Source organism: Aplysia californica, unplaced genomic scaffold (genome assembly GCF_000002075.1).
Source record: "Aplysia californica isolate F4 #8 unplaced genomic scaffold, AplCal3.0 scaffold01231, whole genome shotgun sequence".
NCBI classification, from domain to species: domain Eukaryota; kingdom Metazoa; phylum Mollusca; class Gastropoda; order Aplysiida; family Aplysiidae; genus Aplysia; species Aplysia californica.
In genome coordinates, this window is record NW_004798501.1 from 123,616 (window position 1) to 137,010 (window position 13,395).

The 13,395-nt window shown below is 38.2% G+C and overlaps 1 protein-coding gene across 2 annotated transcripts in view; it reads left to right on the plus strand.

The window, feature by feature from the left end:
• The first annotated feature begins 233 nt into the window (after positions 1 to 233).
• LOC101861173 (DNA polymerase delta subunit 3) overlaps positions 234 to 13,395 on the plus strand; it is a 21,225-nt gene continuing 8,063 nt past the window's right edge. Inside the window, exons 1-10 of one of the 2 annotated variants that reach the window (XM_005112298.3) lie at positions 234 to 408; positions 1,384 to 1,439; positions 2,692 to 2,797; positions 3,646 to 3,753; positions 6,085 to 6,149; positions 7,131 to 7,209; positions 8,960 to 9,190; positions 10,390 to 10,604; positions 11,072 to 11,106; positions 11,830 to 11,919. In XM_005112298.3, the coding sequence (XP_005112355.1) occupies positions 337 to 408; positions 1,384 to 1,439; positions 2,692 to 2,797; positions 3,646 to 3,753; positions 6,085 to 6,149; positions 7,131 to 7,209; positions 8,960 to 9,190; positions 10,390 to 10,604; positions 11,072 to 11,106; positions 11,830 to 11,919 (1,057 nt within the window). In that variant the 5' untranslated portion in view covers positions 234 to 336. Of the gene's footprint in view, positions 409 to 541; positions 765 to 1,383; positions 1,440 to 2,691; positions 2,798 to 3,645; positions 3,754 to 6,084; positions 6,150 to 7,130; positions 7,210 to 8,959; positions 9,191 to 10,389; positions 10,605 to 11,071; positions 11,107 to 11,829; positions 11,920 to 13,395 lie in introns of those variants that run through there. The other variant, XM_035973439.1, reaches the window with a different exon arrangement.

Consider the following 13,395-nt stretch of genomic DNA (forward strand, 5'->3'; position numbering starts at 1 on the left):
TTTTGATGGTAAATTCAAAACTTGAACAAGACTATTTTGGAGAACAATTACAATTTTAATAAACCAAGATTTGAACCAAAAAATTTAAATGACAGTTTATCTTCGAAAGTTTTAAATTTTTGAAATAACACTAAACAAATAATCGATATGAAACTCAAATAAGAAAACTGTTTGGACTTTTGCTTGAACAGCCAATATTTGTTCCGCCTTTTTAGCAACCAAGGAGGTAGCGGGAAAGCAAGTCGCCTAGAAAGTAGAAGGAAATGCAGCTGAGTTGAAAGAATCGAAAACGAAACGAAGTCTGTTAAAAGAAATATAAGAAAGAAAAGTGTAAGAATGGACGAGTCTTCGGATTCAAGTCTCGTTCAAGAAAATATTGAGGAATATGTGCTCGACGAAAACAAGATTGTAAGGAAAATATTTTTGTGAAATTTGATTCTGAATTCTTATGTTTTATTTTGATTAGATATCATAAAGTACTCTATTCTTCTACTTCTACATTACACATTTTGTTCGCTTGCGACACACTACATCTGTGTAGATCTTTCCATATATTGCAATGTTGCCTGTTATCTTCAAGACAAGGGTGGGGAGGGAGCGAATTGGCGAAAGTAAAATTTAAGTGTTTGATCTAGGCCTAGCTCGTGGAGACTTGTGTGTGAAAGACTGTCAAGCAACCACCCACGTAGTGGATGTGCTGTGGGCCATGCTGTAGCCTAGTGTGTACTGTGTACTTCTGGCAGCCAGTTCGCTGGTGGTGCGAGGTAAACTTACACTAGTTTAATATAAGGACCATACAATTGAGACAGTTGGTGGATGGGAGAGGCGTAAATATACTATTTTTTATATAGGGGACCCTTTCATACATTGACAAAACCTGGCGGTAAGCTGGGCCGGCGGTACAACTGGGGGGGGGGGGTGTCCGCGCAACGAGGTTTGACTAGTTGTAGTCTTAATGAGTTTTATATAAGTATAAGTCAAGGCAGGCCAAGACTAACTGGGACAGTGCAACAAGAAAGCACTGGCACTAGACTTACTAGGCTCAAGAAATCTGATAGTTTTAATTTGATAGTGCTCATTCTCATACAAGGGGACAATAAAAGTTTTTTACCTGAGTATGAAGGAGTGGAGCTACGAACTTGAAATTTGGTATGTATGTAGACACTTATTTCTCTCTGAATGTAGTCACCAGCCACAGGAACATATTTTTGACTGCGATGAATGACCTTGAAAAGTCCTTCAGAAAATTTTGAATATTTGTTGAAGCCAAATAGGTATTAGTATTAATAATGAATGGTATTGAGTTGGACTTTTAGTTTTAAAGTTTCCCCCTGCAAAATATGTTTGGTTTCAGAAAATAAGTTGTTTTTTTTTCTTTTTCAGGTGACATGCAGATGGCTAAGCCTCACTCTGAATATAAATATTAATGCTGCCAAACAGTAAGTAATTATTAAGATGTCATGGCATACATGATGTCGTTCTTAGCCATGCTTTTTGTTTCAAGAATTGAAAACAGTAGCAACATTCAGTTTTGTCAAAAACAGACCACTGCCATGGAACTGGAAAGAGTTTATCTGGTCCTTGTATCCTCTATGTTCATTTTCTGTCCATAGAGAAGTGTATAGCAAAACAATCATATATATATATAGTCTTTAGTGTCCTCTCCAATAAATTTCTTACTACTGGCTTCTGGAGGGATACATTTGATTTAAGATTTTGTCCTAAGGTAATGGTGGGTGTATCCCGCTACCATCTTGACTTCTGTTGTACCGCATGTACCTCAGGTTGGGAAGGGGCCTCTGTTATTATCTAGTGTTTATCTCTTCAATTTTGGAAAGGCAGAGTTGAACCTGTCCAAGATGGAATTGCTGGGAAGCCAGATAGAAATGTCGTCTTTGACTCGATTTTCTTTGACCATCTGCTGTGCTCAGGGCTCACATGGAATAGGTATAGCTATACCCCCCACCCCTCACCCAAACTGCACCCTTCCTTCCCTCATCAGGCGGCATGGCATAAAGGTTTTGTTTTAAATCAGGGCTGAGCGGGCAAAGCATTTTACATCTTGGACAGGTCAAGAACCCTCTGAAATAAAGAAATTTTTGTTTCATTTCAGCGTTTAGCGGGTTTCCGTTTTATGGAGGTGTGGTAACTAGAGAATAATTATCCCAAAGGGCAATGTAGAGATTCTGCTATGACAGGTTTCTGTCTTGCACAGGTTTTCATTAAGGCAGGTTGGAGTTTGACTGGACTTCTACTCTTCACATCCTGCCTTTTCATTGAGAATCCCTGAACAAGTTATCAGAATATTTTCTTGTTTTTATTGTGCGTTTTAGTTCATCCTACCTCATGAGTATAACTTACCTTTAAATTTTAAAATAATTTGTGGGATCCTTGTAAGTCAGGGTCTGACCGGTGATATAATTGATACTAATAGTAAGTTTGAGCATATATATATCTCCTTGTAGATAGACATTTCAATATTACGGCAGTCAAATGAGTTAGACTAGAAGGGGAATATGTTTAGAGTGGATATATATCTACAAATTCTTTACCTCTAAATCATTTTGTTTTCTCATTAAGTTTTTTGTTTGTTTGTTGTAGTTGAGGTTGTTTTGTTTTTTTACCAGTGACAAACCTTAATTCTTGTGTTATTCTTTCACTTGACATTTTCACCTTGTCATATCTCCTCAGAGCACTCTTCACCTTTGTGACAACTGCACGCAACAAAGGAGGCAATGATGATATCAATGTCACTTACTTTGTTGCGGGCTTGGGCCAATCAAAAACTGGCGAACCTGTGAGTTACAGTGACATTTTTTAGCTCATCTCTTTCATTTTGAATTATCATGATAGCTTTTGTCTGCATGTATGGTAAGCATGGTGTGCTGAAAGATGAAAAATATGGCTTTTTGTGAGCCCTACTTATTTTTTCAACTGAAAGTTTAGACCCTATACCCAGATAAATCCTTTTCTTTTGGTGTAGTATAATTTTCATGTCATGTGATTTTTTGAAAATGAATGTGACTTACAAAATGCAAGTACGATAATTTGACGGTGAAGGTTGTGAATATTATGCTTTATTTTTCTTCTTTTGCTTTGGTGTGTCTTTACATTTTGTTATTCCTTTTGTGGTGGAGATAGATAGTTGTGTCCAGTTTTGAATGAACCTTCAGGCAGCGACCATGTTTAGTATCTAGGTCAAGTAAGATCAAAAGAAATCAAACTGAATGGATGAGAAGATATAAACTTGAACTTAACTTTTTGGTTTATGTACGCTGTCCTTAGCTAGGAATCGCTGTTCCTTGAAAAAATATCTAATACTGACCCTGTATTTTCCTGTCTCACATTAATATCAGTGTAAATTTTCATAAAAGTTCACATTAATATCAGTGTAAATTTTCATAAAAGTTCACATTAATATCAGTGTAAATTTTCATAAAGGCCATGTGTTACTTTTTTGCATAAAATCTTATATCACTGTAGCAGTTCTATTATTACTTTTCAATAGTTGTGAAGGTTTTATGGTATGTTCTTCCTTATTTTCGTTAAGTGTTCTGTGTTTGAAATGATATAACGAGTAGGGTATTAAACTCCAGTATAGTATGTAAGCAAAAATTATAGTAAAATCAAACTTCCTCTCTTCAGATGCACAAATGTGTGGTGGTTCCAGAATCCCAGCTTGATGTGGTCAAGTCTGAACTGAAGCCAGTCACCAGTTGTCATGTGTACAGTGTACAGAAAGTCAAGCTTAAGGTCAGGAATGTTTCCCGTATGGTCTTTAGTTAGTTCAGTATGGGGTTTTACGGCACTCATAACTGCATAAGGTCATATGAGCGCGTATGGTCTGCTATGTACGTTTGGTATGGCTTAATTTATCTTGCCAACCTCCTTTCTTCTCGCTCCACAGTCTGTTGAATGCACTGTATGTTATTTTCTAAGAAAAAGTGCTCTTTCTGCCTCTTCTCTGTGTTTTTCTTGTCTTTAACTGTTATGGATAATAAGCTATGGTATTTATTGTTCATACTCATTGTAATCTACTGCTCAGCAACAACCATCTGTGATTAGATGAAGTTGCAAACTGTGATACGTTTTGACTTCACTTGGTTTAGAAACACCCCTGTTGAAGTTTGACTTTGAATCTGGTTCTCACAATCCAGCAGTTAAACTTTTGAATTTACCTGTCCCACTTGTCGGATGCTCTGGTGGTTCCTTGTAATATTTATTGATGTTTTTATTTCCTTCATCTGTTCCTGGTGAAATGGGTGCACCATTACTTCAGCTGATATCTTAATTGGCTCTAGTGTGGGTTGCCCTGTATCTGGATCAATAACAGCAACCCTGGATAAATTACAACAGGGCAGTGCTTTGAATTTCCAAGGCATTCTTAAATTTGTGTAGTTTAGGAAGCCAAGGCTTACCACCCGTTATTCTCAGCCTGTGGGCAGTGGCTGTTCAAATTGGATGTCCGATCTCTTAAATAACCTTTATGTCTTGAGAGATGCGTTGTTGTTATCAGTCCAGGAAAGGGAGGGATAACCCATACCATTACTTTTTACTGTTTAAACCTCTGTTCCTGTTGAGCATTGAGATGGTTGGCCAGTTGTGCAGCTCTTTCATTTTCAATTGAGATGTTTCAGTTTCTGGAAGTTCCCTTGACTCCTCAATCCTTTTTTGTGTGATCTATCTTTCCTCTCTAGCCTTTGTATTTGGTGTTCTATTCTTTTGATGTGGCATTTGTAACAGGTGGTCAAACCATTTTATTGTTTCGTTTTTTTATAAAATTCAAGCAGGACTCCGTTCCAACAGCTGCTCTTATTCATATACAGTCGAACCTGCCTTAACGGAAACCTGTCTTAACGGAATCTCCCCGCTCCCCCCTTGATATATTCCTCTTTAATTACCTGTATAAAATGGAAACCTGTCCAACACGAAAACGGAAAGAAAAATCCGCTCCCTTCCGAGGATTTCACCTGTCTAAGACGGACAATGCTTTGCCCGCTCAGCCCTGATTTGAAACAAAACTCGCAAGTTTGATTCCGCCGGCTCTAAACTTAACGCCATGGCCATGCCGATGGCGAGGAAGGGGAGTAGGGGTGCAATTTGGGGGTAGATGTTACCCCATCATGTGAGCCCTGAGCGATGCAAATGGTCAGTGGAGTGTGGGTGTGAAATCTCTCGACTGCCCGTGAGAGTGCTCAAGGAGCCAGCCACTACGGAAACTTTCCTGAGTCCAGAAGCCAGAGGTGTGAAATTAGATTGACCAATGCCTGCCGCCCTGATCGTAGGGCCAGCCGAGAAAAGAGTTCCTCGAATCGTTGTTGCAATGATGGCAGTAAGGGGTGGCATTGGTGGGTGGGGTTTAGTACCGTTAAGGGGAAGCAAAGGAGATGTTCCAACGTTTTTGTTTTTAATAGGTCAAACTGTGGTCCTGTGAAAGGCAAGCACTGGTGGTAATTGGATAAGTAAGACTGACACATGTCATTATCAGACAGGATAGCAATTGAGAGGTGTGAAGTTTTGACCACTGCTTGCTGATCGGACAAGCGATTCTTGATCCCACCGGCTGGGCCTTTGAACCCTCCCAAACTCCATCTCCCCCTAAATTTCCCTGTCTAAGACGGAATTTTTTTCTCGCTCCCTTGCGATTCCGTCTTACACAGGTTCGACTGTATGTCTCCATTTCTCACCATTACCTTATGAAATGTAGCCATTTAAATTTGATGTGCCCAAAAGTACAACCTGTCTTGTTTCTTAACATGTGAGCGGTCAGTGCTTCTACTGATTACGACTTTTGTCCAACTTGTTTCCTGTTATAAACCTTTCAGTTTTCTTTTTTTATAATGGTAATTTGGTTGTTTGAATATTTGGTTTTTGCATTTGTTATGTTAGTAATTTCTGTCTTTATGAGTAGTAGTTTTTTTCCCACTTGCCAAGTTTATGGACCCTGCTGTTTTATTTTCCTTTAAAATGTAATGCTGTTTAAGCTATACTTGTAGTTTCATTAAGCCCCCTAAGTATAAAATGTGACTGCCGGTTTTTTCCCAATAGTCTTCGCGCATTTTAAATGTCTTTGTTGTTTCTCAGGATACAACTGCCCTGTACCAAACTGACTATGATGTGATTCAGGACAACTGGACTGTTTCTCCTTGGTGAGGATGTAAATGCATGAGGAAAATGCTGCAAGAAGACCTTATGATAAATGTATTTGTAACGTGATGTTGTGGTCACAGGCAACTTGCCCGTTTAAGACAAGGGTAGGAGTGGACAGTTTTCTGTTCTCGTTCTTTTTTAGAGAATTTGTAAATATTGGGGAGAAACAGGTTACATAGATTTTGATTTTAAGCCTTTCTGAAAAACAAAATGGAGACTAATTATGTGGTCTTCCTTCCTCTCCTGAAAAATATGTTGTTTTTGGTAAAACGTGATGCAGGATACGGAAATAGTCTTTTGGGACCATAGAAAGGAAGAAAATGTGTAAGTTTTGTAAATTATAGAACGTTTAGTTTTGAAAATTTTTGGTGTTAAGTCGATAAAAGCTTCTGTATTTCTCCCAAATATTTATATGTGTGTCTAGAATCTATTGTCATTTACTCTGCATCTCTTCTTGTTCTACCTGTCTTTCATTTGCTTCCTTTAACAGTTCCTATATGGTGACAAATTCAGACATCTCTGTTTCAAGCTTTAATTTTTTAACCCCCGGCATAATTATAAGTGGTTACTCTCTCGGACTTGCAACCGTAAGGTCGTGGATGTGAATCCTGTCAGATGCCCGATGTTGTGTCCTTGGGAAAGTCACTTTACACAAATTTTCATCACTTCTCTCTGGTGGAAATGGGTACCTGGCTATAGACAGTAAAAGATCTTGTCAGTTTATTAGTGTTTGAACATGTGAAATCTACAGCTAGCACTCTATGCTTCCCGGGAATCTGAGATATAAATGCAATTATGATTAATAGTTAAAAGAATGAGAAAGATTGTTTTTTTTCACTCCTGAAAAGTTTTACTTTTAGGGATCAGGATATTTAAACAGCTTGTCAGTTATTTATCAGTTGGTATATCAGGGGTCAGTTAAATAAATTTGATCTCATTTGTACTTCTAACCCCAGTGTATCTGGATTTAATTTCTTTAGTCTGAGCAGCATCCAGTGTTCTTGGGCTACTATGAGAGATTCTACAACTCCCCAGTCAACAAAGAGTGCGAAAACTGTGGTGAGTGACAGAGGAGTTTCCTTCATTTGGAATGATTGTGGGGGATTACGGTTAGAGATGATTTTGTTGACTTTAAATAAGGAGGAGGTTCTGTTTCCATTACCCTGTACATTGCATTTTTGCAGTCAGTCAGTTTTTTGAGGTCACATATAACTATTGGGGCAGAGTACAGTGGAGTCAATTTAAGCCGAAAGCTTCGGGGCTGCCGGATTTTCTGGTTTAGACATATTTTTTGGTTAAGAGAGATTGCTCAAATAGTGAAGAAAAAAATCAGGGCATCTATTTTCTTGTGGCCTACGGCTGTTTTGTTCAGTTTAAACTGACTTCTCTGTATGTCCCACTCATAGTTTTTCCTGTTCTGTGGTGAAATAAAAACTCCCTAATCTGAGAACTCCAAATTCTTTCATGTTTTTCTCTTGTCTGGATACTAATACACATAATACATTGCATTTTGACATACGGTTATCTGGTCCCTGTGTTGAGACAGACAGTTATCAAGTCTTTTTTTTTTAAGACCCAAAAATAAGTTGAGATAGCAAGTGTTTCAGTTCTTTTCCCCTTTTCATCTTTCAAGATTATACAGGCTTTAAAAAATACTCTTTTCTTGATGCTGTCTCTGCTTTACACGACCACAAACTGCTTGGTTGTAATTTATAAATTGGAAGTTACACAGCTTTACATCTAAAACCAAACTTTTACAGCAAACATATTGCCAGTCACTGAAACTTTGTCCTGTTTTCTGTTACAGTAGTATCCGCCTAAACGTACGCCATACAAAGGCATGCTCGGGGGCTCTCGCGGCCTAGATGTTAAGGTGTTGGCCTCTCATTCAAAGGTCCCGGGTTCGAATCCGGGTAGCAACCGAAAAATTTTCTTCTTTAAAATTGTCTCCTTTCACCTCCTTTCCTGCTCTCTAGCAATATTCTGTCGTCTGCTTTCGTCTCCTCTTTCTGCCCCCACCCCCTCACCTCCCTTGCCCCCTCCTCTGGGCTCCGGACTCTTTCTGCAGCCTTTCTACTGTTACTCCTTGACTCCTTCTTACAGCTGTCTTTCTACCACACCCCTGATCTTCTGGTAGGAAAGATCTACACCTAGCCTTCTCGGACAAGGGCGAAAAATCTCGGAGGGCCCGTGTGCAAGTTGCGCACGTTAAAGATCCCTTGGTGGTCTAAAATCGATAAGAGTAGGCTTCGGCCGCCACCCGGGCAAAATTCAAAATTTCCTACCAACGAAAAAGTATTAGGTGTGTCCCGCGCGCTCATATGACCTTATGCAGTTGCGAGCGCCGTAAAACCCTATACTAAACAAACAAACAAAGGCATGCTCTGCTCAATCATATGTTTTCGTATATATGATGATTTTCTTTACCATACAATTTAAATGTACAAACGCATGGTAACTTCCTCTAAACACATGCTTCGATCCACGAAACATGCTGACAGGTAAAGCTTGACAAAGTAAAATTTTCACAACATTGACAGACAGTGTGCAAAATATCTAAAATTAAGGCCACATGATCAAAGGTAAGACAACTCAATCAAAATAAAATTAGACGCTGAGTTTGTTCCCTTTCTCTGTTATACAAAATTGTAAATATTAATGGAAGCATGTCATAATCATATTTGCAATATAGTGTAAGCTTTACTATCAGTGTTGGTCACAAATACAATAAATATGGCGTGTTATACTTGAATCAAATTCTTTCAAATGTTTTTTAGTTCATATTTATACCTTTTTATGTGTCCTGCAGGCTGAACAAAGCTCAAAACCAGCTAGCAAAACGTCCCCAGGCCCCAAGATTTCTCCCACGTCCAAGCAAAGTGGGACAGCTTCATCAGACGGGGCTCAGGGTGCTGCAAAGAAAAAAACTGAAGCGAAAGGAAGCATCGCTTCCATGTTTGCTTCTGCAGCTGGGAAGAAGGGCGGTAGTGATGGACAGAAGACTGCAGCCTCAGAGAAGACGCAGACAAGTAAAGAAAAGGTTGGTACGATACTGAAAGGTTATACGTTGTTGTGTTCTTTTGTTTATAGGGTGTCTTTGTTGCATGAAAGTACTGAAGGGTATGATATTGTTATTGATCATGTTGTCAACTTCTGAAAATCAATGTATTTCTAGATCAGCTGGGTCCGACTTAAATGTCTGCTGTTGCATTAAGAAGAGATGCGCTTTCATTAGACTTTTTCGAAGTTAAGAACATTTTATCTTTTTTTTTAAATCTTAAAATTGTGCACAGCTTAATTATAACTAATGTTGAAGAACTTCGTCTAACAAAAACACTCCCAATTTGGAAACTCAAAATTTTATTGAAGAGAGGAGGCTATTTTTTAAAATTATTTTTGTAAGTATTTGTAATAAATGAATGAATTATCTTGTTCTTTTTTATTTGTTTAAACGTTTATAATATCAAATGTAACGTTTTAAAAATTGGTTGATACTCTGATGTGGTATGTCGCTTCTACTTCTACTATTTTAGTCAAATATTCTTCTCTAAAAATGTGTGGATGAAATGTGGTTATTATTGTTTTGAAAGGTGGTAAACCACAGCTCAACATTGTCCGATAATGTTAGTCTGAACAACCTTTGGAGTGATAAATTATGCTAACCCAAAAGTTGTATATAAAACTTGATTACAGTGGAGTGTTTAAACTGAACATAATTAGGCTGAAAATAGCTGTGAACCAAACAAATTTATAGAATCCACAATTTTTAAAATATTTCTTTCTTTCTTTTTTTAAATTCTATTTGAGCAATCTCTCTAAACTGAAAACTATGACTAAACAGAAGAAAGTGCAGGTGGTCCCGCAGATTTCGGTTTAAGTGACCTCCACTGTATAATGTTTTCTTACTTACAGTGACCTCCTTTTCTTAAGTGACCTCCACTGTATCTTACTTACAGATATAAAGCATTTGATCACCTATGATTGTGATTGGTTTCTTGTTGTTAAACATCTCTCATCTCATTCATTGTGGGTTCGTCTTATCTCTTCTTCCTTTTTTTTTTTTGTATGTTATTCTCTAGTAACACATCTAATCTCTGACACTTAAATGACCCATTTGTGTTCCAAGTGCTGTAAAGCTTATAGCAAAAAAAAATGTGTGGCATGTTTGAGTGTTAAGTTTTTCAGTGTCGCTATTACTCTGTCTTCAAGGTTCTTTTGTGGACAATGCTCTATTTCCAGGCGAAAGCGACAGAAAAAAAAGGAGGCATGCTAGCATTTTTCTCCGCTCAACAAAAAGATAGCTCTGGGAAAACGGAGTCAAAGTCTGGAAACAGTGATGCTAAATCAGGCAAAACTGAGGCTAAGTCTAGCAAAACTGAGAATGACAAAACAACAGAGAGTGCGAAGCCTGCAGAGAAAAAAGGAAAAGGATCCACCGAGAAGCAGAAAGAGAAGTAAGTCGTTGACAGCGGGTTATACTGTGCTCTTGCTCATGTTTTTATATGATTGGAAATAACTCTAGGTACATATATCACAGGCCTTCTCCAATCACAGGCAGGCAATACCTTAAAAATGAAATGCTTGCATCTTGTTGATGAGTTCAGTCCTTTCATAACATGACTTGTATTTCAGCATCTTTGTTGCTTTGTGATAATGAGTGTCAGAAGTGCCTTTTGTATTGTAAATATCAGAGTAAACCAGCTTCTAAAAAGCAGAGGTGCCAATTTTCCAGACGAATTCGGAAATCTAAATTTGATTTTCCCCTTCTTTCTCAAACAATGGGACAGCTGTGTTAATAGCAAGACATTAATTTCAGAATCAGACCAAGTTTATTACCAAGTTTCTATGTTGTCTTGTAGTTCTTGCATTTTGTTTCTTGTTTTTTATTTTACATTTTGTTTTATTTTTTCCTCCCCCACAGGCCATCGAGAAAGTCCAAACGTAACCAAGATTCAGGTGTGTTGTGGGTAATGTTTGTGACGGAAGTGAATTGTAAACTTTTTAAGACGTAGATATATCATATTCCTTTTTTTTTCAATGGGCTGTAATAATGATGTGGTAAACAGAAAGGGAAATGTAATGTATATGCAGGAAGTCCATGAAGCTTGTTATAAGCACAATGACCCTCACATCCGACTTATTCATCGGGTCGGACATTCGGTGTCAGTAAGTCCAAGGTTAGTGTGAAATCAAGGTTTAACAAACATGAACCATAGTCTTAAACAGCCAGAAGTTTGCGTCATAGACTGAACACATTACCTCATTCACTTTTCACTGAGCTTAGTAAAATTTGTAATGATGCTATGACACTTTCGCATTTCTGGTAATAGTACATGATCAGCTCACTTACCCCTTCACCCTCTACACATGGTCATATCAGAGGTGGACCAAATCAAGATCAAATGCACATTGTGCAAAAAAAAATAAGACTTGAATAGACTTTTTCATATTCTGAAAATAATAATTTACATTTACTGTGACTATGACTTATTTTATTAGCCTAAAGTTCTATCACATAAAAGTTCCTGTGTAAGTCTTCAAGATCTTTCCTCTCTTCCCAAAACTCTGATCAGAAGTTTAGTATAGAGTGGGGGGATTTTGTGAGGAAGTTCCAAACTAACATTTTTAGAAAATTTATCTATTTTTTTCTGCTTGTAATAACAATGAATATGTTTTCAGATGATGAAATGCCTCAGAAGAAAAGCAGAAGACGCATCAAGACAGATTTGTTTGATAGCAGTGATGATGACAATTCTGATGACAAGGAAGGTATGTTTCTAAGTAAAGTTGCTCCTCTGCGGGTGAAGGTCAGGAGTGGGCTCCTGAAAATACTGGTGTCCTCTGTCGCCTCATTTTTTGATAGTCAAAGACTCCCTTAAAGTGTGTCTACTAAATTTGATAAATTATTTGCCTCACATTTTGAGTAATGATGTGTATGAAGCTTTTAATTTGTTTTGCATAAGGATCTTTCTAAATTAGTTTTTTTATAATGCTTCTTTAAATTGTCAATTTGTCAATTTTTCTCTCTTTTTGTCTTTCTTTTTTGGTGGGGTAAGTGTTTCAAGGCGCTCGCGACTGCATAAGGTGATATGAGCGCCGCGACACGTTAAATATTTTCTGTTCGTTGGAAATTTTGAATGTTGCTCAGGTGGTTGCCGAAGCCTACTCTAATCGATTTTGGACCACCAAGGGATCTTTAACGTGCACAACTTGCACACGGGACCTCTGAAATTTTTCGCCCTTGTCCGAGAAGACTAGGTGTAGATCTTGCCTACCATAATATCAGGGCTGTGGCTGAAAGACAGCAGTAAGAAGGGGCCAAGGAGAAGCAGTAGAAAGGCTGCAGAAAAAGTCAGGAGCCCAGAGGAGGGGGCAAAGTAGGTGAGGGGGTGGGGGCAGAAAGCGGAGACGAAAGCAGATGACAGAACATTGTTAGAGAGCAGGATAGGTGGTGAAAGGAGAAAATTTTGGAGAAGAAAATTATCGGAATCGAACCCGGGACCTGTAGAATGAGAGGTGAACACCACGAGAGCCCCCAATTATTCTTTAAATCTTTTTTATACCGCTTCTTTATTTTTAATATCTTTAAATAAATTATGAGTGCAGATTTCTCCTTTCTCGAAAAGTAAAAAGTTTAGGTTCTAAAAAATGATGTTTGTGATATGAAAGAAGGTTCTGGGTTAGCTTTTCAGAGAAAGGTTTTCTAACTATCCATTAGAATAGAATATGACCTTGAAGGTACTCCCGGACCCTTCCTCCTCACCACCCCTTGTGGATCTAACTATTATACTTGATTTTGATGATGTCTTTCTGTGATAAAGTACTTTGACCATTATGTTGTAACTGAACATGTTGTAACTGCCACAAACTAATCAGAACACAAATGTTCGCGTTGCCCCCCCACACGCACACACACACACACATACATGCACACACACACATCCTTACTTATACACAAAGTTGCTCTCTCTCACACACTCACACACACACATACATGCACACACACACATCCTTACTTATACACAAAGTTGCTCTCTCTCACACACTCACACACACACATACATGCACACACACACATCCTTACTTATACACAAAGTCGCTCTCTCTCACACACTCACACACACTTTGGCGTGCATTCAAAATTATCTAAGACAGCCACCTAGTAACGAGGAAAAAAATGGCTCTCTTAAACAGGTGGATGTCTTGGACAATCTCATTGTAAAGGAAAAAATAGGGGGGGGGGGG